Source organism: Poeciliopsis prolifica, unplaced genomic scaffold (assembly GCF_027474105.1).
Source record: "Poeciliopsis prolifica strain line A6 unplaced genomic scaffold, Auburn_PproV2 SCAFFOLD053, whole genome shotgun sequence".
Lineage (NCBI taxonomy): Eukaryota > Metazoa > Chordata > Actinopteri > Cyprinodontiformes > Poeciliidae > Poeciliopsis > Poeciliopsis prolifica.
In genome coordinates this window covers 3,191,319-3,218,619 of record NW_026562428.1, presented here as the reverse complement: position 1 = coordinate 3,218,619, position 27,301 = coordinate 3,191,319, and the positions used below count along the sequence as shown (strand labels likewise).

Here is a 27,301-nt window from a genome sequence, read left to right as displayed (position 1 = left end):
GGCGCTGCAAAGTGCAATACTTCCTAATCACTCTCGAGGCAGACCGAGATGGTGAAGATCAGATTACAGAATCTCCACTCCAGTTACCGAGCTTTTTATTTCCTGCCTCAGTTTCATTAGAGAGCAGCAGACCATCTGATAAGTTCCAAGACCAGCATGGCACTAGATCAGCGTTCTGCGGCACCAGTGATACGGCTGGAAGCCTCCAGGGCCAGAAATTATCTCACGCGGACCCAAACTTGTTTCAAAGTTGAGGGACTTTGCAGAGTGTGAGTGGAAGCCACAACGTCATCCGGGCCGGTGTAATTAGAAGCTTCGCCTGCAGCGCTCTTTAAACGGGCCAGACAGACGGGGAGGCCATCTGCTGTCCTGACCAGTTCTCAACCTCCTCATCTTCTGCCTCCTGTCCGTGGAAGAAACAAGCTCCCAACTCTTAGTCACATTCGCTCCAACCGACAGCCATCTTTTATACCCCACTATGCTATGTACCATTTAGTACTGAGCAGAAGTGGGTAGAGTAGCTCTACTTCAATATCCTACTGAAGTAAATAAAAGCGTTTTTCCCCCACATAACTAGTTATTACTCACCTCTGGAAGGAATGAAACTGACTGCAGTAGCTTTGACCTAAACCTCAATATGGGTTAATCTGGTTCTTCATGATGAGCACAAGCCTGTTATAAAGGACAACTGTGCCCTCTAGTGTTCAGTTGCTAGAAGCACAGAAGAGACTAACAGTGAACAGATACTTGCATATGCTAGAAAAAGAGAAAAAAACAAAACAGTATTTTCACATAACTGGTGACATCAAATTGATGTGGATGTGGCATAACTTTCCTCCAGCCGAACACAAACAAAACTGAAATTGTTATTTTTGGGTCTAAGAGGAACGATCTAGAGTCAGCACACAGCGTCAGTTGTTACAGCTGGAAACGAGAGATCAGGTCTGACATCTGGGCGTAATGATGATCCTGAACCTTCAGATTCACTTAAAGATGGTTACAAAGTCAGCCTTCTATCACCCAAAGAGCTTTTCCAGTATTAAAAGGTCCTTTGTCCCAACAAGATCTCATCCATGCTTTCCCTTTGTCATGCTAATTTCTCAAACACTGTCTTCACAGGTCTGCCTCAAAACATCCAGAATGCTGCTGCTTGCATTTTCACTAAAACCAAAAAGACAGAGCACATCACACCACTTCTAAAGTCCTTACACTGAGAGAACAGATTTTAAAATACTGTTGTTTCTTTATAAATCACTGAACGGTTTAGCACCACAATAAGTTAAAGATCTGTTGCTGTTGTAACAACCTTCCAGACCTCTCAGGTCTTCTGGTTCTGGCTCTGCTCTGCATCCCCAGAACCAAACAGGGAGAAGCAGCTTTCAGCTTCTATGCTCCACAAATCTGGAACAAACTTCCAGAAAACTGCAAAATTGCAGAAATACTGTTACAATAGCTCATTCTTTTCATAGTTTAATTTTGATGTATTTTTTCCTTCCTTTCATTTTTATTTTCTTTCGGATGTGTTGATCACAAAGCTTTATTTAACTGTTGTTCTTGAACAAAACGTGAAAAGTTCAAGTTTTGTGTAACGTGCAGTACTTTTCTAAATTCAACATCAAAATGGAATTGGAAATTTTTTTACAATATTTCAAGCAAGAACAACATTTTCTCTTTGATGGGACTTCTTTGGTTTCGGGAGCAAAGAGAACAACGAATCATTGAACAAACCGCACAATCACACGTCCATACAGTGCAAATTTATCTCTGTGATCACATGAAGTTCACTGATTTTTACTCTCTGATGATATTTACAAGCCTGCTCCATTACAGAAAATAGTCTGGCTCATTAAGCTTTGTTTTTCTGTTTTTCAAGCTGAAGGAGCTCCATACATCTAACTTTATCTCCCTCTCTATCAGACATCCGGGCACTAATCTGTGGCTGATGCTGCAGCGAGACAGCTGAGCCATTCGTTTGGGTCCCAGAGGTATCAATTACACCGAGCCAGACAGCAGAACCAGACAGGAGCTGGGAATTAATGATGGTTTCATGACTCGGGCTGGAGCAGAACACACTGTGGGAAAAAAAAAAAACACTCTCTGAGCGATAACTCCCCCTGGTGGACGCTGGTCAAACTGGACTGATTCAAATCCTTATTCTTTTCTTTTCTTTTTTGTTAAATTCAGTGCTTTTAACTAACCAAATACCCAAATTAAATAGCTGAACTCCCTTCAAAAGCACAAAATTAACAAAATAGACGTAGCTACTTGGAAAAAGACGAACACGAACAGAACCCGGAGCAATGATTATGATAAAATCTAACAAGAAATTCTTAATTCAAGGCTAAAATTCTAAATATGTTCCAGATGAAAAAAATCTATATGAAGAACAAGTCCAGGACCACTATAGATTTGTGCCTGGCCACTTTTTACCGAATTTGTTACGCAAGTCATTCATTGTTACGTTTTATGGATGCCAATGATTTGGTGACAAATAAAATTTGGATGCAGGGGGAAATCAAAAGCGCTCATGTTCATAAGAAGAATCCGTCTCCTGCACAAAAGCGCAGATTCAGTTGAAAGGTGTTATCAATGAGAAAATGTGAAAACCAATTTAAAAATAAAACCTTTTGAACGATTTGGGGATGTTTTCTACAAAGTCCAGCGCTATTTGTATGTAGATTGATTGTTGAGGGTGAAAGTAGAGAAAAAGGTGGATAAATGAACACAGGATGAGGCCATTAGGTCAATGTTTAAAACAAATCCCTAGCTTCATCTCAACTGACCAGAGCATCTTCTGATTTTTACCAGTCGCCACATTTAAGTTTCCTGGTTTCCTCTACTACCTGAGGCGTTGATCTCTGCAGCTCCTCCAGAGTCATGTCAGTTCAGACGGTCGGCCACGTCTTCGTCCATCTCCATGGATCTGTGCAGGACATATTTAGTTTACACGCTGACACACTTTTAATGTTCTCATTTGTAAATACATAAATAAAGAAGAAATTAATGCATTCTTATGCACAATCTTTTGTTGATCTATCATAATGTCCAGTGAAGAACATTGCAGACATTTTAAGGTGCTGCATAAAAAATAAAACCTTCATGATGGACCCACAGCACAGCCCCCCTCCTCCATCTAGCCTCCCCACAGCCCCCCTCCCCCCCATGGCTCGTTGCCATGGAAGCTGATTGGATGGATCGCTCCGTCTCCCCTGCACATCGGTGCCGGAGATGAACAGGACAAATCAGAGACCAAACCCGACAGCCGCTCAAACCAAACAAAACTCTTAGACTCTGAATGAATTTAATATATCATTCAGATTTTATACTCATCTCAACACGCACACGCAACAAGGACAGTTTCATCTCCTTAACAAAACCTCATTTGCTCATTTTCATTTTAAAATTGATATCCTTATTTCTAGGCTTTATTTAAAATCGAAATATGTCCATATTTTTCCTTTTTTTTTTTTTTTTTTAAATAAGGTTGTAAAAATGTATTTGTAAAACCATTTCCTCAGAGTCTGCACTTCGCTTGAATACGAGCAGAAGAAGAAACGCCGTGTTCAAGGCTGCGCCGCTTTAATGAGAGGACCTGACGTTCCAGGTCCAGCATCGCTATGGCAACAACATGTGTGGGGGCCGAGTGGTTAATCATATCGTTTTCATTGACATTGTTGATGTCAGTCATACGATTGATTGATTACAGAGTTTACATTAACTTCAGTTTGGACGATTAATCTGTTGTGAACACAAATGCAAAATGGAGGTAAATTCTGGAAAGTCAGGAAAAAGGTGACAGATTTAAAAGAAATGTTTTACTCTGACGGTGAAACATGGCGATGCAGGTATCATGCTGTGGGACACTTTCTTATGCAGGGAAAGGGAACCCTGGTTCACTTAGTTTTGGAAGTCTTGATATTTTTTTTCTTCACATTTTTCTTTGCAAATTAACTCAAGGTCTGTGTTTTCACCGTGGAGAAAATAATATTCTTTTAATCCCAAAAATTCACAAACTTCGTCCAGTCCACTGGTCATACATTTGCACTTGTGACAGACAGAAAAAAAAAACTACTTAGTTATTTAGCAAGGGAGCCTCAACCGACTACTCATGTAATGTAAATGTCTGAGTGGGACTCAAACTTTTACCTGACAGAAAAATCTGATGAGAAAAGAAAAAAATTACTGAATATATGAGATTAAATAGTCCGTTTGATTCTCTTTTTTTTCAGGTTTTCCTTCTGAGTCTGGAAACTCAACTTTTAAGCAAATTAAAGTTGAGTTGTTTTTATCTATTTGAACAAGCTCGTGAAACTGTTGGTGTGTTTAAGTGTGATGCACTGGGGCAGAGTTATGAAATAAACTTTCAATTTGGTACATTGTTTCTTGTGTTTGAAAGAAAGAAAGATTTTAAGACGATTCAGCATTGGTTTTCTGTATCTGACTTGGTACTGGCGGACACTAAACCTGAGATATCGGTATCGGAAATGAAAAGAAGCAGATCGGTGCATCACTAGACATAACCCGTTTCCTCTTATCCTTTTGGTTCCTGCCTTTGATTTCAGATTCAACGCAACAAGAAGAGTGATCGGATAAATAAAGCCCGTCGCGTTTGCGTTCTAAAAACTATTTCTCTTATTTCCCCTCCCTGCCTCACTGAGCATCCACACTCTCAGAGGTGGAGCAAGATCTCAGCGAGCTTGCTTCACCTCTGTCAGGCTCGAGCGCTTCCAGCCGGCAGCAGCACCAAGCTAACAAGTCTTTGTGAGGAGCGAGGGAGAGGAAGAGGGGAAGGAGGGGTTGCGGAGCAGGAGAGAATCAGACGGCGAGGGAGCTGACAGCGCGAGCACAGAATGAGGGTGCAGCGGGAGCGGGCATAAGACAGCGACGGAGGCGGCACAATAGTGCGAGGCGCTGCTGGAAAGAGATAAATAAGGAAGAGCAGGCATCATGACAGCGCTCACTCCATCGTCACGGCACATGGGGAATTCTGGCCGCCGCTGCTGAACATTGTGTGATGCAGAGGAGAGAGTCGGGAGGACCGCCGGGAAACCAGAAGCAAGAGACGGAAACAGGTCAGTGAAGACGGTCAGAGCAGCAGGGAGCCGAACCAGCTCGGCCTCCGGGAGGTTCGCTTACGTCACATGGTGGCACTGACTTCCATTTGTCAATGAGGAAGATCTCATGTCAGTGTTTGGGATGAGGACATGAATGAGTAGTGGGAGGCTGTGCGTGCATGCAGGCATCAGAAAGTAACGGGGCTCAGTCACTCAATGAGGGATTTCGGGCTAAAACGGGCGCATGGATGGGGATGGAAGGTTTTAAACATACAACACTCATCGCTGATTTATCTACGACGCCGTCGTGCCCTTTCGTTTTCTTATACCTTCGAAAACGGGAAGCGCAGGGACTTTGCACTGATAAAGAAAATTGTATAACACTGTAGGAGGCAGACAAAGCCGGTCCAAGAGGAAAACCTTGGCTCATCATTCAGCCCTGCTGCATGTGATGTAATCCTCAACCAGCCCAATGTCTCTACTGAGTGACTGATTCTGACTGGAAATAAAAACAAACAAAAAGTTGACGAGGGTTGCCCTAAATAAGCCCCTTTTTACGCCCAACAACTGACTGCGTCTAGAACTGCTGTTTCATTGCTCATCAACATAGAATAGGATGACATCTGGTTTGCCCAAATCTAGGTAAGATCATTGCATCTTTGACATGACTCGTTTTCTATTTGCAAGGCGTCACAAACAGGCAAGGTCACCCAAGAACACTCAACGTCTATTAGTGGAAAACCCATTTATAAAATCAGTGTACGAATAAACTCTGTTCTTGCGTAACTTCAACATATTTCAATGAGATTTCAAGTGGTAGACCAATAGAAAATAGAATGTTATATTGAAGCAGAAGGACTGGTTTTCAGGACTTTTCTGGTTCATTTGTGGACAGTGAGGTGGGGAGTCTTTAAAATTTGGAAATGTGTCAGAGGAACATGCTGCAAGACTTGATGCTGCATTTTCAGAAGTCGGTTCCGAGAAAAATAATGACCATGGGGAAATTAATACAAATATACTTTCTCGGCAATTGTCAGAACTTGCCCACAACAAAATCTGGAAAAAAGTTGAAAGGTTATGAATATATTTGCAAGGCGCTGTCTGGACATAATTCTGCCATGCTTAATTCAGAACATTTACCTTACTAATTACTTTTGATGGACTGGTAGTTAAGACAAAGTTTGTTTATGTTTTGGAAACTCCAAAATTTTGATGTAGAAGCATCACATGCCACTACAAGTTTGAATTCACCACAGTTATGCAACGGGTAAACAAAAAGGTGTTTTATTATTAGACTGGATTATGGTGCATTTACTTTTTCTTAATTTTGAAATGTCCAAATACTTCAAATGCGAGCCAGAAGGCCAGGAAAGGTTTCTGTCGTTCTCCCGGTTTAACAGGCTAACCACTATTAGCAAAACATGCCAATAATGATGCCATATCTCAAACAAATATGCCTTTAGATGCTGAGCAAATTGTTCTGCAACTGAGGATGTACAGTGTGTGCAAGTATCAGTGCATGGTAGCAATATTGTACTTTAAGGTCAAACTTATTAACTAGAATACGCAAAGCAAAATTAAGAGTTTTTATTGTCAAAAGCAACAAACTGTATGCTTTTTGGAAATAATGTAGTCAAATATTCACCATTCATAACCACATTATGCTCTTTTGTAGATTTATAACCATGAAATTGGTCTCTTTTCGCAGATAATGTTATGCTACATTTGCTTGACTATCGCTACCTTTTGTTGTCAGTGAGTTGTTGGGAGTTTTGTGGCTCAACAAAGCTGCCTTGAGACAGTGATGAAGATATAAAGTTGTATACTAAAACAAACAAAAAATTTAACAAAAGGACAAAAAGTTGGGGATTTTCCACCCTTTGCAAGCTACACGCTAGCTAGATGGGTAGCTTGTTGTTTGCAAAGAAATATGCTTGATTTTAAGCTAAAAGAGAAAGAAAATGATTCCGGTATTCTGTCTGAAAGGTTTCAACAAATTAAAAAGTTAAATAGGTTTTTGAAAAAAGTTGTGAAGTTTCGTCAGTCTGTTTTATGTCAATGTGTCTGTCGCCCAGGTGTGACCAGCAGGACCTGCTGCAGGATGAGTGGGATCCTGAAGAGAAAGCTGGAAGAGGAGCCCTCCTCTTATTTGTCTCTGCAGGGCTCAGAAGATGACGAGGTTTCCTGCAGCGACAGCGGCAACAGCAGCGATAGTCTTAATAATTCGGTCCCCTCCGGGATTCTAGATCGTAAGATCTCACCAACAAACCTTTCTTGTTTTATTAACCTGATTGGTAAAGGTTTTAAGAATTCAGGAGGCAAAGAGAATGAGCTTTAACAGCGCAGTACATCTGTAGGATACTGTTGAAGAAGTGAACAATTATGAAGTGGAATTAAAGCAGTTTATGAATAAACTATTTTATTTAGTCAATTTTAAACAATTGACTACTTTCTACAAATATAATTAGCGTACATCTGCTCAAGCTAAACTTACTTGTCATAGTTATTTCTACTTAAGCTAAAATTATTATTTATTTAATATTTTAATTTTGAGACTTTAATCAAAAATGTAACGCGATGGTTTGCCCATGAAGAAAAGACAACAAAATTATCAAAATTAAGGTAATGTTGATTGTGATCCTTTACTTTCTAGACAATGACTGTAAATGTTTTTTGCAAGCAGACATACTTCCAATTATCAAAATTTGGTGTTTTGTTGGTCATCTAAGACTGACAGCAACAAGTGGGGGAGGGAAAATGTTACCTTGCTTTGTCAAACGTTGTTCTTTTGGTAATTTGTCTGGCATTTCATTCAAAGTATTTTAAGCTTTATCCGTGGCTTCATGGAAAATGTTTTAGTATTTCTCCTATGAAAGATTTTCCGTTTATGCCACACATTGATGTTTGAGATTTTTCACATAATAACTTTCATTTACTGAAAAGAAAAAGCTCTCCAATATAACATGAATCGGTGTTTTGTTTGGACAGTGGGGAAGAGATAGAGGCATCCTGTCAGACCGTCAGTTCCTGAAACCACAAAAAAAAAAAAACGCAGGGTCCTGTTGGGACCACGCACAGGGTAAAAAGATTAGACCCCAACCTTTAAAGAAATTCAGATGAGACAGATGAGACGGTCAATGATTTCAAGCCATTTGAAAAGAAAGGACACGAAGCAATGTCACAGAATTTGGGACTTTAGTAGACCACAGTAAGATTCACTAGCAACAATTAGGAAATATTTATGTGCAGATATCACAGCACTGTAAATACAGTATATAGAGAATGCATGTCAAATGCCCTTTAAAAAACATGTTTTGCGTCTCCTAAATAAGCGTAGCCACTGCTTCAGCTTTATCATGGATTTGTGTCTCCCTCTTCTATGTCTTACTGTTAGCCTCTGTCCAGCGGCAGTCAAAGCGACTGCGGGGACGTAATGTGCACTTTGAGAGCGTCACCGTGTACTATTTCAGCCGGCGCCAGGGCTTCACCAGCGTGCCGACGCAGGGTGGCAGCACCCTGGGGATGTCGCCGCGTCACAGCGGGGTGAAGCGCTTCACCCTCAGGGAGTTTGCCATGGAGCAGAAACGGAGCCATCGGAACATGCTGAGGGATCATCTCAAAGAGGAGAAACTCAACGCCATCAAACTCAAAGTGGGTGAAACGACCCATCGCCAGCTTTCAAATTTAAATACGTGTAACATTCTCGGTTTCGTATCTCCAGCTAACCAAGAACGGCACGGTGTCCTCCATGGAGGCCGATAGCCTGACACTTGACGACATCTCAGAAGATGACCTGGATGTGGACAACACGGAGGTGGACGACTACTTTTTCCTCCAGCCCCTCACTACCAGGAGGCGGCGCGCGCTCCTCCGTGCCTCTGGGGTCCGCCGCATCGATGTGGAGGAGAAGCACGAGCTGCGCGCCCTGAGGATGTCTAGAGAGGAGTGTGGGTGTCGCTGCCGAGGGATATGCGACCCAGTGACCTGTGCTTGCAGCCTGGCCGGCATTAAGTGCCAGGTAAATGGAAATGTGGTGAGGCACATCTATAATACTAAAGTTTTGTAAATGTCTGTCTGTGTATGAAAACGCATCGAATATAAAATGACCTCTTAGAATCAGGAGGATTTGTTTGTGTGTCCTTACAATTAATCACGATGCAATTATATATGGATCTGATGAGATGAGAAAAAGTTTATACTTTCTTTTTTTTTTCAAAACACAAACTAAGCTGCTCCGCATCTGCCTTTGTTAGCATCGTGTTCTGAGGAACTCGATAAAACAATGTAATTCTACCTGGAAATTTACAACTCTTGTTCCAAACTGAACTTTACCTCTGATGATTTCAAGGTTGTGTCTTGTACTTAGTGCACATGAGTTTTTTCATGAGTCTGGACTATATTTAGTCACATGGAGTTAGATATCGAAAATACTGAATAAACCTGAAATGGATCATTTTTTAAAGCTTTTATAGGACTTTCAGTTATTATCTCAAATATAGACAATAACCAAGGTCACATGAAGATGAAGATGATCAATCTGCCATTTTTAAAAATATCAACTGAATAAAAATCACTCCGAACATGTTTGGACGTTTTGGGTTTTTTTTTTCTGTTTAAAAAAGATTAAAATGATCCTTTCCTTCAATATTTCCTTCAGAATTGCCCCAAATCTAAAACATCAGACAAATCCGGCAGATTTCACAGCAGATTCTGAACTTCTCCCCAACTCATGCCTGGCTCTGATTGGCAGCTGCCTCTCCTGTGTGTGTGATGTTTCCTCCCTTGTCCTCCTCCCTCCAGGTGGACCGCATGTCCTTCCCCTGCGGCTGCACCAAGGACGGCTGCAGCAACGGCGCCGGGCGGCTGGAGTTCAACCCGGTCCGCGTGCGCACCCACTTCCTGCACACCATCATGAAGCTGGAGCTGGAGAAGAGCCGCGAGGAGCAGTACCAGCAGACGGAGCAGCAGCTTGTAACCAGTGGCAACGGTTACCACGGCAACACCACCTTGATCCAGCAGCAGCAGCAGCAGCATAACCCTCAGTCTCTGAAGATGAACAATCCCATCATGCATCTCCAGAGCACGGGTGACTCCGATTCGCAACTAGACGAGAACGAGGAGGAAGAGGAGGACGAGGATGAAGAGGAGGAGGACGAGGCTTACGACGAGGACGGCAGCAGCGTTTGCAGCGGGCTGTCGGACTGCAGCACGCACAGTCTAGAAACTCTCGACCCGGAGGACGCAGAGGAAGACGACGAGGACGAAGAGGAGGAGGAGGAGGACGAAGAGGATGAGGAAGAGGATGAAGAAGATGATGAGGAGGAAGACTGGGAATGTTCATTGCACGGACTGAATCCTCCCTCGTACTCCGTGCCCCTCCCCTCTGTTCTGAGTTACACCAACAGCCCCCTCGGTCTCAGCGGCCCGTTCCACAGCGCCCCCTCCCTGCAGCCCTACCAGCTGGACGGCTCGGCGAGCGACACGCCCGCCTTCCTCAGCGAGACCCTGAACGCTGCCGCGCCCATGCTCCCCTCGGTCGAATCCGCGCTGGAGTCCGAAATGGGCGCCGAGCCGCAGAACCGTTTCTCCGAGCTTGGCCCCGGCCTCCGCAAAAACCCAGACTGCGCCGACTCTCCGCCAGAGCAAGAGCCGCCGCAGCCAACGATGTGTGGAGACATCAGCCACACAGCGGCCTCAGAGGACGCCTGATGAGGAAGGACTGACATGGATTGTTCTTCAGAGAGGAAGTGAAAACATGTTCCACCCATTCCCTTACAGATTTTGTTCACTTTTTACCTTTTTTTTTTGTCGCATGTACATGCTTCAAGATCAAACTAATTAGTAAAACCTGAGTAAATACAAAATGCAGCTCTCAATGATGACATCACAGAAAGAAACTGTCCAATGAGTCACTAATCACTCTTGAACTTCATCACCGAAATGATTCCAAAACATCAACACAGGCTGCGTTTCCATTACAAGGGTGGGCAAATCTTTGACTCCATTTCTCTAACGTCGAAAAGACACAACTTCACAATCGTGGTGTTTTCATCAAGTAACAAATTATATGAAAACCAGGTGTAAATAAGCTTGTTTACGCAATAAGACATGGTAGCGACAACTCCATGAAGCAAATGCGTAATTCAGCAATGGCGCCAGCTGCACTGTCTGAAAAAAACTATTCCAAACATCCTCCTCCTACCACTTCCTGTTACTGCCAGTGGTAACATCTGTCACAGTTTTGCAAGATACATTTATTTCGATACAGCCGACAAACCACAGCGCAAAAACTCTTTTTCAAAAACAGTTTTTTGTTTATTTTGTTGTTTTGAAATTGCCGTTTTTCCATTAAATACATTTATTTTTCTATATTCAAATTGTGCAATTTATAGTTAACAAAAACGCAGCTAATTTATTCAGGCAGTCACAGAATATCATCTTTCATTATAATCTTAACTGGTACTTCTTGCAATAACAAAAAAAGTGACAATAGAAAGTATTTAAAAATACATTAAAGTATTTTTTTCTGTGATTAGATCTTAAGGTTATGACTTAATATCAAACACATCCATTATGAAAAAGGCTGCAATTTGTACTTACTCAGGATATCTGATATCAATATTTCTTGAAAAGTCTAAGACAGGGATGTTCAAAGTGTGGGCCCCGGGCCATTTTTGGCCCTGGAAGTGATTTTGTTCGGCCCGTGACAACCTGTCAACAATGGTAAAAATTGTTTATGACAAACAAAAATGGAGAAATGGCTGTTCTTCTTTTAATAAGGCAACAGACTCAAGCCTTGTTATATTTTGGATATTTAAAGACATCCAATTTTTGTAAAAGCAAACAAACTAAAAACAATCTAACTATATTTTGCATTTTAGATTTAATGAATTTTGACACGCCAGTAGTTCAATTTTAGGTGGTTTGTCAAAGATTTGGACATCATTGATCTGAGACATGCAAGTTTCACTAAATAAAAAAAAACCTGATAACAGTAAAAAGGCAAAGCCTTTTTCACAGCTCAGTACCTATAGAAGTTTGCAGTACCATTGATAAGTGCACTTTGAGGGACGGTCACTCATTTCAACCCAGTATGCACCAGGAGTTGAGTCAATCTAGGTTGTCCTCAAACCCATTTACGATCGTGTAATATGACAAACAAGGAGAATAAAACAATAACACAGTGGTTAGGTCTGCTACTTTGTATTTGCACTCTGTTTTACCGTTTGGGCTCCGTTTGCGACGTGTTTGCTGCATGTTTTCCGGTTGTGTCGGCATCTGTGACGAATCAGAACCGGATTTTGAGGTGCTTGTATTGGTTCGGTATTTTCTGTTGTGCTACTGTTGCTGCCAATGTTTCTGCAGTGCTTATCTGTATCGCATGTGTTCAGTTTACTGGAGATGTTCCTCGGTGTGCGCACTCTGTACGATTAAACATCTGTTGCAGGTGAAAAACACACCTCTATTGTAAAGACACACACCGGTCAACGGTTCGGTCAGAAACTTTGCAGTGCTTTGCGAAAGTATTCGCACAAGTTGAGCTTTTTCATATTTTGTCTCAGAAAATGAATCTAGAGACGTCATATAAAGCCACAGTAAAATACAGTAAAGTTGTGGTGTAAAGGTGACAAAATATGAAAAGGGTTCATATTATAAACACTTCTGGAAGGTACTATATCTTGAACCCATCATTAAAGTGTCGTCGTTTTCCAACGATATCGCTTTAATTTATTTCAACTAATGTTCTTCTCTCCTAAAACCAATCCAAACTGGCTTTATTTAGCCATGTCCTTTGTTTCCTGAAAGGTGATTTAAAAACAGACGTAGCAGGGTGAACTTTACGGTCATTCTATTTATAAAATTAAAGTTCTTTTGTAGAAAGAATGCTAATGTTACTAATACAGTCGTTAGCACTTCCCTCCATCATCAGGTTAAAACAGTGCAGAAATGTCATCGGCATCTGCTTCTGAGAATATTCTTCACATGTTTAAATGTATAAAAGCTCAAGGAAATATCTTGTTATTAAGCGCTGAAAGGAGTTAGCTTTGTGATTAGGCACAACATTTAGCAAATCCCAGTTTGCCACTAGACAACCTCTTGGACGTGAACTAATTCCAAGTTTATCCTTTCAAAAATCAAGACAAAAGGGACACAAGGCAGTTTAGGACGAGACTCATTCCAGTGCTCGACATCTTTAACAAGCAAGTCGAAGCTCTAGTCAATGCAAAACCTGACTAGCTAAGGTGCTAGTCGGGGTTTTAATGCAAATTAGTTAAGTTGCATATGAAGTGTTTGAGCAAGGAGTTTAAGCAAAGTTAAAATCACACTAACTTTTACATGCTCGCCAACAACAAGGTCTGAATGCATACTTTTTACTTACTACTCCAGGTTATGTAGCGTCGCTGACAGCTGCCCCATTCATTCTCCATGGTCACCTATAAAAACACGTAACAGCTTCAGAGGCTTTTACGATTCTTCAGTCCGCAGAGTTGTATCCAGGTAGATAAACTATAGGCAAATAACCTGTAGAAACGTTGGCGAGTCTCTCAGTCTCAAAATGTCGCTAAAAACAAGAGAGAGAAGATAACGGCACAGAAAGAAGCGACCAGTGTTGACAGTCGAGCGCATGCGCAGTGCATATCGGAGAATCAGAATCAACAAGAGGAAAATGTGGAGTCTTGACTAATATCCGAGAAAGACACGCGAATAAAATGGCTGCACAAACTCTTCACATGAATAAAAAGGTGACTGTATATCTACGGACACATTGGCTTACATATAAGTCCATCTGAGCTTGCAGATAAAAGCTACCAGTAGCTAAGCTACCAGCTATTCCCTCTCAGTGTTCTGCACTTTCTCCATCCACGACTTCCAAATTTCTAGTAACACAGATTTATCTGACATTATAGTGTTACATTATTATTATTATTTTAGTTTTTAAACTACAAGAATTTGCACTATACCTTTGTATCTTTGTCTGTTTTTTAATTCTTGGACTTCCGAAACTTCACAACGTCGAGATAAATTCGTACTGTGCTGCGTTTGAGTGCACCTCGAAAAAACTAAATACTGCACCATTGCGCCGGTCCCATGAGTGCGCATGCGTGTTCCGATGGACATATTGCCAACAGTTACTGAAATAATATTTAACTGGTGGCTTTGGTGTTAATTATACCTGAAAAAATAGAAGTTTGCTCTAAAAGGTATCGAGTATTATTTATGGAATGAACAAAAAAAAAAAAAAAACACGTGATTTTTCTCAATTTTTATCCAGCAGATGGCGTCTCACTCCTATCGAACCACTTAATGACGTCGTTGACGTCATTAAACGCGAGGGCACGTAAATTATTCTTCTTGACTTAGGTGTGTTTCTTCCATTGCACTGTTTCTAAGTTACATTTTCAAGAACCTCCAACTGACTGTTACACATTTGCCCACACACCGCAGGGTTCTTGAAGTGATGTTTTGTGGGCCTGTGATTGGGTGTTGTTACGCCTAGGGGCCTCTAGGGTGCACTGCTGAGCTAACCACAGTCATATGGATCCTGTGGGTGAGGCTTGTTTGACCAGCTTGTTTTTAAAGCACTTCATTTATGTATGCCTCATTGTACAAAGCAGGTGATGTGCACAATATGAGCAAATAATGTCAAGCAAAACCAGCCATATGATCCTCCAATGGCGTAACTCACAATGGATTTCATTAGGAATACAAAGCCACCATCTGACCGCATATAATGCACGTCCGGTAAGGTGCGCTTGTTTGCCTTTTTGTTTGCAAGGTATTATGGGTAGGCAGGCTGCTGATCAATCACAGGCAGCAGAGCTGTGATGTTGGGTCGCTAGGCAACAGGAAGGGAGAAGAAGCAGAGGCAGAAGCGTTTGAAGGGAGCATCAGGGTGGGGGGTTGTCTCAGCTTTTTGTCCCCCGTCTCCTTCCTGCCTGTTACTCCATGCAGCTCCTCCTTCACCATCAACATCTGTGTGAGTCTTTCTCTGGATGATTTGTCCACCTAGAAATCTAATCATTCTCAGAAACAGAAATGAAGATCGAGGTAACATCTCCATCTTAATCTAAATCCCTGATTTGATTAAAGAATCTCACAAAAGTGTGCACCCGTTTCACCCTCTGGCAGGGCTGATTGACCTACTTTCACACTCCCAGGACGTCTACATTCTCCACAATGTCTTCATGCCGAAAACGCGGTCAGAGTAAACCCATAGTGTCTTGCAAAAGTACAAAACAACAAATATCTTTCACCTTTTGTCAAGTTAAAATCACAGAACAGGGAGGTGTTTTATGAGAAGCAACGCAAAATTGCGATGCAGAAGTCTCACCTCAATGTCAAAAATGTCACACCTAAATCACAAAATGCCTCTCACCTCCTTCCGTCACCGCTCTCTCCATCAAATGAATGTGTCTGGCATGCAAAACAGGTTTTCCAAAATCAGTTTTATTTTGGAATTCTGGATTTTGTGTTTTGTTGCCACATCTTTGGTTATAACAAATAAATAAATAAAAATAGTCACTTGTCACATTTTGCAAATCGATACATAGGTGCAAGATGAGATTGAGTCACATGAATGACCCTGACTGACCTCTAAAGCAATCGCATTTCATCACGCTCTGGGACTTCGACGAACTCAAACGTGATGTGGGAAATTAAAAAAGGAAGGAGGGAGAAAATAAATAAAACAAAGATTTACAAAAAAATATGTTCTTTATTCTTTTGGCTTGAAAACGATATCATGTGAGCGGGGGAGCAGTCACTTCCTGCATGCAGTTCACTAAAACACCACAAGCGCAATGAGAGATGGCGACGGATTGCTTCATGGCTCCTATCTACAGACATGAGGACCAAACATGTGTTTCATCAGGTGTTACAGTGCAGGAAAAGGGAAGATATCACCTCATAGAAAAGAAATCAAAAATGAAATGCAACGACGTGAAAATGCACTCATATCTACATGAAAAATGTTTTGTATAATCGGCAGAACAGAAGCGACCATCAGAGCCTGGTGGCACACAAATAAGAGACGGACAGTGACATCCTCGCCGAGTCTCGCACAGATGCGGACATGGGCGACAGCCACACGTGGAATTACATAGCAGTGAGGATAAAAAGTGCTCTTACATCAAATGTAAGTGTGATGCATACTGTGGGCCCAAATAGCTAATATTTACAAACCGAACCACCACATTAAAAAAAAAAAAACATTCGCTTTCTCAATTCAAACAACATGAGTGGCGTACAAACATTTTGTGATATTACAGCTTTTAATTGTGATATATTGTCATGTTCTCGCTTGAAAGCAGGTAGAAAGACATCTCTTTTTTTTTCTTCATTTAGAGTCTGTTTCTTAATGACATTTTGTTTTCCATGAGCTCTGTAGGATGGAGAGAGCAGGGGGTCTGGGGGACAAACGGGAGCACAGTGAATGCACCACGACAGCGGGTGAACAAGTAGGTCGGGGTGTTGCCTTAAAAGACAGATTTTTGGGGGGAAATTCGCTTAACTTTGCTGCCAAGAGATAGATGAGGATATTAATACCACTCCTGCAATGGCACACAGTGGAACCTTTTGTAGGGAAAACAACAAAATATTCTACATAGAAAACCACTATTATCCATCAAGGTCTGGTTAACGTATCTGGCACGAGTTGCATCCACCTATTGCTGAGAGGTCTAGTTTCAGTATTTCTTGCCAATATATGAGATGGTGCCAAAAGAAAAGCCAAAATCTCTGACAAGATGTGCAAACTAAATTAGGAAGACCCATTCTTTAATGAACAGAAAATTGCATCTCAGCTGCCTCAGGTGCTGGGGCATTTTCACAAGTTTGCCATTTTGTACCCAACTTTTTGTTTTGCAGGTACGAAACGAGCCGTGAAAGCGCGGGTGTCTCACACCAATTGTGTTTGAAATAGCTGCTTTGACAATCGAGTAACTTTATCATTTACATACATATCATTTACAGAGTCTGCTGTCAAGAAATCGGGACTGTTTTTGGTTTATATTTTCTAAGAGCAGGCAAAGAGTCTCCATAACCAAAATCAATGGAAGAGTAATACAAAATCTTGAAACTAAAATACATTTAAAATAAATTAGTTGTATTTGTACTTTATTATTATTATAATTTGTAAAAATATCTAAGCAGAAAGACAAAGAAATGACTACACAATGGATTAAGCATATTTGTTGAAGGGTACAAAATGGAAAAGGGATGGATGGCATGGTTCTGAAATAGTATAACAAGGATTTGACCACTTTCCTAGCTAACTCTAGCAGCTTTAACTAAGGTCAATGCTTGAAATAAGCAAGACTTTTTTACTAAGTTGATCTTCGGAAAACACAGCTCAGCTGCTATTGGTCAGTTTGCCTTTAACTTTTTTGCACCATTGGTCTTTAACCACAGGACTTTAAATATGTAGTATCAATCTGTGCCCACCAGGGGTACGTTCGGTATCCACTTGAACAACCAAGAATCTACTTATACTCTAATGTAGGGAATTATAGCTATTTGACTCCAGTAAATAATATCTGGACCCATTTAATGTGGTCCAAGCAAACCCATAAATGTTCACACATTTTAGTCATCCATGCACGTGTTTGATATATTCTCTATTTCTCCTCTTGAGCTTCCAACCGCATTCACACTTTGCTTAATCAGAAGACAAAATGATCTCTTCTATGTGTTTATGATGAAATTGAGTTTGGATGGTAATATAAACAACAAGATATGCACTTATGCTAATGACAATAGCAACATTTGTCAGGGTACCTGCCACTCATTAAAAATATATCCACAAGTGGTCGAGCCTTATATTTGACAAAATTCTTGATTGCAGCCACAGTCTGAAACACGAATACTAAACAACGCCACAAAACATTTATCAGCAGTACCTTACTGCCGATAAGGTAGCTAGTACTCGCCAGCAGTTCTTAGAAAGTATCATTTTACTGTTTAAAAAAGTGGATGGTGGTCTTCTTCTTTTTCTCTACACAACTACAACAACAACACCGATGATGAGAAGTGTTAAACATTCAGCACTGAACCTTTTGACAATCTCAAAGTATGAAAATATGATCCAACTGACAGTTTCCATAAAGCAGATATGCTAATGAAGGGAATCCATTATTGCGGTGAGTTCAGAATGGCTCAAAACAATCCATAGTTTAAACCATTACAAAACTAAAGGACACAAAAAGAAGAAGAAGGGGAAAAAAACATTTTGGTGTATGAATATCAACACCTACTGTTAAGGACAGACACATACTTTGACATAAAGACTTGTTTAGTTTTTTTTTTTTTTTTTTTTTACATTTAGATTAAAAACAGGCACTCTGATCAGATCAACAGTCTGATTTAGGTTGAATTCTGCCAGACAGATGACAGATGGGAACACTCCTGGACATAGCTTACCTAGAAAGTCTAGCCTAGGCACAAGAGTGGTGCCAATTGTATCATCAAAATCTTGGCAAAAAAGCAACCAAGAATATTTCCCAAGTTTCTTTAATTGTGTCTTTTTCCTCCAGATTGCATACATTCAGCTTCTCTGTTTTTAGAGAGGGATTTTTCTACTGAAACTGGAACATGGCATTAGACAGTGATTTTAGCAATCACCAATGGGACACAAGTGATTACCAGTTATTCACTCATTGCACTTCGTCGGTATGTTCCAGTTTCACATACTGTAAGAGCCAAGAGCATTTTGGTACTGACCCTGCACTGTGCGAGTTTCAGACAGTTGTAGTTTCCAGCATCGACTTTTTCTGCCCTTGGTGATTGTACGTGAGTGAAAGCTGTGGAGACATTCTCAAAAATAAAGTAGAAAACATTCTTTTCATTAAAAAAAAGAAAATTCTGAACTGAAACAAAAGACAATGCAGAGAACTTGTTAAGTGATACAGCAATTTTTCAATTCAAGACACTGGATTTATAGAAGTAGCAGCAGCACTAGCTACAGACAAATTAACAGTACACTCAAGTGTCAGATAGTAACAACAACCAAAAGGAAAATCACAAGCGTTTTGCAGAGAGGCTGCTCTATGTTCCACTCAACCTCTGGCAGTGTCTGCTGGATAACTTGCTTCCACTTTCCGTCTCTGGGAAGAACCCACATTTTTGTATTTATTATAACAGCGCTCCCATTCTAGGCCTCCCTGGCACAGCGGTCCTCATCTCCAAACAATCAATGGACAAGCACACATCTATCTACCTCCTCTAGAAGCTGTAAACAAATTTCCCCCATATGAACTGATGCATTATTTGTTCCGTTTTGTAGAAGTCTATTTTTTTCTGTCTTTCCCTTTGTTTTCCTTTTCCCTGTTTTCTTTTTCGTATTTGTCCTTGTCCGACTTCGTCACGCTATTGTAGGAGGGTGGGGAGGCGGTAGACGGAGTCATGTCTGTTTTGTCTGAGGTGGAGTTCTCGTTGAACTTGTTGATGACCATCACATCTTTGTCTGGGTCACGGACGCCTTCCTTTAGCTGCTCTTTGTAGAGAGCGGAGGCCTTTTTCATGGCCTGTTGGATCATGTAGCGCCGGAAAGCTCTCTGAATAACTATGGCCGACATTTCCTCCTGCTTGCGGCGCAAGGTTGTGGTAATTGGCTCGTAGGACACTTTCGAGGGGTTGGAGGCCATGAAACGCTCCTCCATCTGTCCACGCAACATGTCCATCTCCCCACCTTCGCCCAAAACTCGTTTGGTGAAAGCGAACAAGATGTCTAGGCAGTGAATGCGTTCGCCACTCACCATTGGCAGATCCATGGCTACGAGCTGGATCATGTTGGGTTTGGCAATGCGAAGCGGTGGATCGAGGGCATCTGCAAAGTCCGAGAGCTTGTTGTACTCCACAAACTGAGTGGCATCAGGATCAAAGCGCTCCCACACTTCGTAGAACATCTCAAAATCGTCCTCGCTTAGAGGTTCGGCGCTCTCCTCGGTGGCCACGCTGAAGTTCTCCAGGATGACGGCGATATACATGTTGACCACAATCAGAAAGCAAATGATGATGTAACTGACGAAGAAAAAGATGCCTACTGAAGGGTTACCACAGTTGCCTTTGTAGGAGTTCCCAGGGTGCTCTATCTTGCTGTCACAGTCTGGCTCTCTTTTGTTCAGGATGGGCGCCAACAGGCCGTCCCACCCAGCTGATGTTGTGATCTGGAACAAGCAAATCATGCTGTTCCCAAAGGTCTCAAAGTTGAACATGTCGTCGATCCCTGACTCTCTTTTGACATATGCAAAGTTGGACATTGCGAAGATAGCATAGATAAACATAACCAAGAAAAGAAGAAGGCCGATGTTGAACAAGGCAGGGAGTGACATCATCAAGGCAAAGAGGAGCGTCCGGATGCCCTTGGCACCTTTTATAAGGCGGAGGATGCGGCCTATCCGGGCGAGTCGGATCACTCGGAACAACGTAGGGGATACAAAGTACTTCTCGATAACTTCGGATAGAAACATACCTGCAAAAGAAAAAAATGATCAAAATGGTCCAAGCGATTTAAAAAGAAAGAAAATCTATGAAAAAGTCAAATAAATCTGATTGTTCTCTTACCTACAATTGAAAGAATCACTACCACAAAGTCAAATATGTTCCAGCCAATAGTGAAGTAAAAGTGTCGCAGAGAAATCATTTTGAGTGCACTCTCCCCGGTGAATAGCACAATAAAAACCAGGTTGATCCAGTAAAGGATTTTGTCCATTTCCTTTGTTTGGTCATCCGTCTCCACCATCATCGTCACCATGTTAAGGCAGATGAGGATCATGATTACAATGTCGAATGCCTGCTTTGTGACACAGTCAAACACAAAGCCTTGAAATGCATTCTGAAAGAAGACAAAGAAAGCAAAACCGTTAGTTTTTCACACCAACATTTGCAGGCCTTTCATACTAACTGAGCAAAGTATAGCCTTACCGTCGGCCGAGGAATCGGCTTTTGTGGCTTCTTTGATCCCAACTTCTTCATGGCATTGTAGTATTTCTTCTGTTCTTCTGTCATGAATATATCTTGACCTCCAAAGTAAATGAGAAACAAAAAAAACTGGTTATAAGCTCACTCTGTAATGTTTCCCATTGCAAAGTAGAAAAGGGACAAACATATAAGTGAGCTAAAAGTAAACGCATTAAAAAGGTGTATTTTCAAATGAATTTTCACAAAGTCCACCATCTGGACGATCATTCACCACCTATTTGCTAGTCCTCTGTTTTGCATTTCGAAAGTATTTGTACACTTAGAAACGTTTAACAATTTCTCTGCTACAACCACAAAGTTTGATGAGTTTTCTTTGAATTTTATGTGAGGGGCCGACACAAAGAAGGAATGCAAAACATAATTTTCTATTTTTCCTTCAAATGAATAACCAAAAGTGTGTGGATTGTTCCCAGTTTAGTTAAAATCCTATGTTAATAATAGTCTTAAGACATCAAAATAGTGTCAAGCAAACAATGTTACAAGTATTAATGGTTTAGCATTCGATATGTTTCGATCCTAAGCAGGCTGATCGGTGCACATTGAGGGATTTCCAGGAGAACGTGTTTACACGGCCAGTTCAGAAAATCAGCTCACCACAAAACTCAGGCTTTCTAATCCACAGCTATGCCTGCTTCTCGCCAAGCTGTATAAATAATTAAATGAAGCATGAATAATTTAGTAGTGTTGACTATATAAGGGTGATAGTGGTGTTTTAGGATGAGATTAACAAAGGAAGTGTGAAAGTCAAGATGAAGCTGGCTCACATATCAAGAGAAAATGATGATTATAACACATTTTTTGTTTTTATCCAAATAGAAAATATGTTGAATTTCTAGGACCTTGGGACTCCACTTTGTATCTACTCCTGTTTTCTTGATCCAAAGGGCAGCAGCATGTTTTTACCAGGCATGTAGTGCTAATTTATAGCATAATGAAGTAACTATACTACCTTTGTTTCTTATAAAAAAAAAATCATATCAAATGTAATTTAAAGAAATTTAATTTTAAATTGGGCTCCTGTCTCTTTAAAAACTCTTGCTCTGACTCAGGAAGACATCACAATATTAACTATGTTTTTACCAGTGTGTCACTGAGAAGTAGTTCCTATAATGAACTTAGTAGATGCCCAATTCCCCCAGGTGTTTGCTAATTGCTGCTGGCTAGTCTGAAGGGGGTGAGTTGGGCAGGAGCGGGGGAAGGTTGCTCTCTGAAGTGGAAGCTTGAAAACCGCAGCTCTGAGGAGGAGCTGTGTCCGGAGGCGGTGTTAGGTTCACCCAAGCATTTTGCACAGCTGTATGGCTGCCACGGGAGATTTAAGGATTTGTCAAACATGCATTGAAGAATAAAAGGAGCAACACTCCAGGTCATTTTGATGCGTGAATAATATTATAACACGATGAAAAGCCCAAAAAAGTCGATTTCACATAATATTGCCCCTTTAAAACACACGAGCATGAAAGAAAAGAAAAATCTGTAAGAAGAAAATACTTTTCCACTATATTCATCTGGCGCACATTTCAACCAGCGCAGAAACTGAGCTGTCACTAATGCAGTTCACGCAGTGCATGTCTGCAGGGAGGACTGGTGTCAACCATCTGTGTGAAGCCGTGTCTGTGGGGTTGGATGCTCCATTCTGACTGATCTTGACTCTGTTAAGTCATCCGGCCAGCCTGCAGCAGACACAGAGCAAGCCCTCCACCCGCCTCTCTCTTCACCTCCCCCATCACTTGGGCGTCGCCAGTCCTTCTTGTTAGGTCCTGGCTGGATGAGAAGACATAATGCCAGACTGCATTTGCTGTTGGGGCTGCATGCTTGGAGGGCACGTGGGGTGTCTCTCAGTGACTCATGCGTCCTCGGTGATCCTCGGCTGCTGCAGGTCCTTCTCTGTGCAGCAGCCGATCATTAGTTTGTGTCTTTCTTGAACACAGCTGTGCATCTGTGAGCTAAATTTGGGGCGCAGGCTGCTCTGTGTGGAGGCTGCTGCCTCTGTTTGGCCCTGAGTGACGCAGCATCGCTACCTGCTGCTGTTTCGTTTCGAAAATGGCAACAACGCAGAGTGAAATAAAAGGCGCCCGTGTCGACGTTAATAGCAGGTAAGCAACCATTTGCTCTTCAGCGTGTTGTCAGAAATGCCAGACTTTTCAAAACTATTGCTGCCTCTGCCCACTGATGTTGGGAACAAGAAGCAGTTTTACCATAGCACTGAAATGTAAGGAGTAGAGATGAAGAGATCTCTTGTGGCATCAAATTTTAACTGCACTGCAAAAACACAAAATCCTACCAAGAATTTTGTAAGATTTTTGGTAAGAATCTTACAAAATTCTTGTTTTTCAGTAACAACATCCACTCTAGATGTCTTTATCTAGTTGCAAATATCTTAATTCCAGTGAATTAAGATATTTGCACTGGAGAGTAGACAAAAACACTTAGTAAGATTTTGCATGAATGCGTTGTATTTTAACACAACAATCAAACAATGATTTTTTTTTTTTTTGCATTTCTACAAAGTAAATTTACCAATTCCTTTACTGAAATATTCACCAATTTGAAATCTTCAACTCAAATTAATTTGTGTTCTCATTCACAATAAACTAATATGTAAATTTTCAGATTTGTAGATAAAATTCAGTTCTGTTTCTATTTAAATCAACTTTCCCGTGTGTGACTGTTAGGAAATGCAACTTATCTTTTTTTTCTGCTGGTTGAAGTTGTCGATGATGACACCAATAAACAAATTTAGAGTGAAGAAGGAGCCAAAGATGATGAAGATCACAAAGTAGAGGTACATGTACAGGTTCACTTCATACTCAGGCTGCTCCTCCAACTACAAAGGAAGAACAAATGAGAAATGATATTTAGAAATTGTGGAAGGTAAAAAGCAAAAGTGGGGTCAGAAAAAAAGATAGACTGAATGTACTCGAATTAAGAGCTGCACTTTTTTTCATATTATCAGAATAGAATTTCAGCACTGGCATAAATGGCATATTTTTGGTTTTTAAACATTATCAGGAGTGAGAAATGTGAATGTTTTAGTGAGTACCACATCAAGCAGCAAGAGCCTTACATTTCTAGAGTCCACAGCAGCATACATGATGTCCATCCAACCTTTAAATGTCGCCTAAGAGCCAAAAAAGGAGAAGACTAGTCATTTCTGGTTTCACTGTGAGAACAAGACAAGGTGACTTTTATTGTTTTATCATTGCTACCTTCTTAGGGAGCAGTCTCACTCCATCTTTTAAAGAGATTGTGTGCACTTTTCAATAAATTAAGTACATGTAATTTAATACTATGCTTATAAGTAACACAGTAAGTCTATTCTTATCTGATTTAATGAGTCGAAAAGAAACAGAAAATATTTTTGTTACATTAATTCCATGTTTTTTCTACAGGGGAAGAGGTTTCTGAATAAAACCAAAATCTGATGAACAAATTTTAGAGTTCACATAAAGGTAATATGAAAAAATACAGTAGGTATTCAAAGTCAAGTATCTAAGACATCTGGGTATAATAAAACATGTAGGCATGTAGAAATAAAAACTTTGCAGGAACTTCTCTCAAATTTGACAAAAGTGACAAAGCTTACAGTGCACAAAAACTGATTGCTCCCAAAATCTTTAAAAGCGATATTAGTCTGTGTTCTGAATAGTAAGACGGGTGGAGCATCTGGGAGAGGAGACGTCACCAGGTCTGCTCAGCCAATCAGACGTGGAATTTAAGAAACATCCTAACCACATCGCAATACACAGAAAATAATATCTTTCTTTAAACTCAGAGAGGAGAATGGAAGATAAGACAGGATGTTGAAGACACAAGTAAGGTCATTTATATCCAAAGGACACTTTGACATAAATTTACAGCCAATCAAAACAGTTCTTAATCATAAATCAGACTTACCACTTGCAGCAGAGCCAGATAACCAGCTCCGACGTTGTCAAAGTTGATTTTGACGTTCTTCCAGCGGGCGCTGTTGTTCACCAAATTCAGGCACTCTGTCTTGTTGTTGACGACGCTGATGGGGAAGAGCTCGTCTGTGGTGGTGTTGACGCAGTGGTAGTACTTCCCCGCAAAGAGGTTGACGCCCATGATGCTGAAGATCAGCCAGAAGATGAGGCAAACCAAGAGCACGTTCATGATGGAGGGGATGGCGCCAAGCAGAGCGTTCACCACAACCTGAAGGCGATGAAGTACATGCCTGGATTTAGTCGTCTGTAGTGGCTCAGCTAAAAGTGATCTGATTTTAAAACTTTGCTAGTTGATTTCGTAGAGCCACAGAGTATATACTTTACTCACAAACATCAAAATTATGCAAAGATTTAGCAAATTATCCAAAGCTATTTGTCATCTATTTTGCATGGACACATAAAGCACTTAACCCCACACACAGATATTTACAAAGGAAAATTATAGGTGACAATTTGAACAAAGAAGGTGAGCAGGTGAAAAAATCTTAACATTTTGATAGGTAAAAAAGCAAAACAGAAAAAACCTTAGAGAGGCGGGATGAAGTCACAACATTTTGTTTGACTGTAAATGAAAAAAAGACACACAACAAAGAAAAAAATACAGGTTAAAGGCACAACACAAGCAACATCAGAAACCAACGGCCGAGGACATCAATAAACAGTAGTCCATTGAGACAGAGTGAGCAAAGTCATGCATGCAGAAGAGCTGTGTTGAATTGCAAGGAGAGGAAATGTGTAGCAGAAGTAGCAGTAGGCATGCAGTCTTACAGGCAGGCGCCCTAACGAGCCATCTAAAAACATTCTGTCTGGAAAACAGGATGCCACAACGGAGATCAAAACATGAGAATGAGAACAGAAATTATTCAGTGTCGTCGTTCCTTTTTGTGGATGACAAGCAATTGCTAAGAAACCGGATCGAAAGCGTTGCGACATGGAAACGGGATGATGTGATAGGAATGCTTGGTTTTGTGATAAAATGGTGGGCGAACGAAAAAAAAAAAAAAAAAAAAAAAAGCAACAAGCAATCTGGCAAACAGGTTAACGGGTTGAAAAGTTACATTGTTAGAAATGAATTCAACAAATTCAAATACTGTGGAGATTATGATTGTGGGCAGAAGCTGTTGTGATATTAGGTTAAACTAAACTACAATTACAATTGTTTATGTTTGATTTAAAATGAGTTTGTTTCAACACATGCCAGCTTAACCCTGGGTGTCTGGAAAGCTTTGTAGTTGATTTAAAAAATGCTTTCCCTAAAACCTTTGATAGAAACTGTGGCTAGTTTATTGGTCTGTGGTTTGAGAGAATCCAAAGTCATTTTGAAGTAAATGGGTTTGAAACGGTTTGATTTAGAAAATGGAAGCTGAAGAAATGTCAGCACAGGGTACAAATTGGAAAAAAGTCAAATTGACCCACAGTCTCTAAAGGTTGAGTTTTATATCTGATAAAATACATTTTAGTGGACATTTATGAGTCATTCTGACTCAATAATCACAAACAGATTAAGTGACAGTGGAGTGTATATTAGAAAGGAAGAGACATAAATAGAAGAGAAACATATTTTCAGTTTGCTCACTGACAATTGTTACAGAAAAATGGTTCTGTGCCGCTGTAGTCCCTGCTGTTCTTACCCTCATGCCCTCAAACCGAGACAGGGCCCTCAGGGGCCGGAGGGCTCGTAGTGTCCTCAGAGTTTTGATGGCGCTGAGCTCAGAGTAGCCCAGAGCGGTTGCGACGAGGCTCACCAAGGACACCTGGGAGACGATAATGTCACAGACAAGCAGGGTGAGGGATCAAAGGAAGCCGTTCGTTTTTCTGAAACTAAAGAATAATAAGATCCTGTTGAGCATCAGGTTTTAAGTCTAATATACTTACATCTACAATGAGGAAGTCAAGCCAGCACCATGCGTTGGTGAAGTACTTAACGAAGCCATATGCCACCCACTTCAGCAGCATTTCCAGGATGAAGATGTAAGTGAAGACCTTGTCTGCGTACTCCAGCACTGTTTTGATGGTCCGCCGCTGCTCAATGTAAATGTCTTCAAAAGCCTGGAAGATTGAATCTCTGGGGTGTAAACTTTGACCTAAAACACACACCAAACAACAGCCCAGAATAGAGAGTTCAACACTCACCAGCGCTCCACTGCTGAGAAGGATCATGAAGATGATGAAGGACTCAAACCAGTTGTGCTCCACTATGATAAAGCAGGTTTTCCTGAGCGTCCACCAGCTCTTGAACCAGCCCACTTCCTCGCTGACCTGGCAGCACTGGAACCTGCTCACACAGCCTGCAGACAAGTACGAGAA

At 41.0% G+C, this 27,301-nt stretch overlaps 3 protein-coding genes across 14 annotated transcripts in view; 1 reads left to right on the top strand and 2 right to left on the bottom strand.

Annotated features, from left to right (window-relative positions):
* The window catches only part of xirp2a (xin actin binding repeat containing 2a), a 69,243-nt gene extending 55,142 nt beyond the window's left edge, over positions 1-14,101 (bottom strand). For 2 of the 5 annotated variants that reach the window (XM_055058984.1, XM_055058988.1), the window contains exons 1-4: positions 14,018-14,101; positions 13,578-13,617; positions 13,424-13,489; positions 2,844-2,923 (exon numbers count right to left, since the gene is read on the bottom strand). Coding sequence is in view for 2 of the 5 variants with exons in the window: in XM_055058988.1 (XP_054914963.1) it covers positions 2,844-2,879 (36 nt within the window). In the remaining 3 variants the exon portion in view is untranslated. Of the gene's footprint in view, positions 1-2,843; positions 2,924-13,423; positions 13,618-13,830; positions 13,889-14,017 lie in introns of those variants that run through there. The other 3 variants (XM_055058989.1, XM_055058987.1, XM_055058985.1) reach the window with 3 other exon arrangements.
* On the top strand, positions 4,656-12,770 carry LOC129378628 (cysteine/serine-rich nuclear protein 3-like). Of its 2 annotated transcripts, none has more exons than XM_055058992.1 (5): positions 4,656-5,072; positions 7,130-7,303; positions 8,449-8,705; positions 8,776-9,087; positions 9,855-12,770. In XM_055058992.1, the coding sequence occupies exons 1-5, from the start codon at positions 5,015-5,017 to the stop codon at positions 10,761-10,763; spliced, it is 1,710 nt and encodes a 569-aa protein (XP_054914967.1). In that variant the 5' UTR covers positions 4,656-5,014; the 3' UTR covers positions 10,764-12,770. The 2 variants fall into 2 exon arrangements, with proteins under 2 accessions (XP_054914967.1, XP_054914968.1); XM_055058993.1 differs by having other exon boundaries at positions 4,657-5,072; positions 8,776-9,072.
* A 1,384-nt stretch (positions 14,102-15,485) lies between the features above and the next one.
* Positions 15,486-27,301, bottom strand: part of scn1lab (sodium channel, voltage-gated, type I like, alpha b) — a 31,048-nt gene continuing 19,232 nt past the window's right edge. For all 7 annotated transcript variants that reach the window (XM_055059002.1, XM_055059001.1, XM_055059000.1 and 4 more), the window contains 9 exons: positions 27,128-27,282; positions 26,870-27,043; positions 26,626-26,748; positions 24,927-25,202; positions 24,097-24,150; positions 23,719-23,856; positions 20,976-21,080; positions 20,616-20,886; positions 15,486-20,523 (listed from right to left, as the gene is read on the bottom strand). In XM_055059002.1, the coding sequence (XP_054914977.1) occupies positions 19,340-20,523; positions 20,616-20,886; positions 20,976-21,080; positions 23,719-23,856; positions 24,097-24,150; positions 24,927-25,202; positions 26,626-26,748; positions 26,870-27,043; positions 27,128-27,282 (2,480 nt within the window). In that variant the 3' untranslated portion in view covers positions 15,486-19,339. The remainder of the gene's footprint in view (positions 20,524-20,615; positions 20,887-20,975; positions 21,081-23,718; positions 23,857-24,096; positions 24,151-24,926; positions 25,203-26,625; positions 26,749-26,869; positions 27,044-27,127; positions 27,283-27,301) is intronic.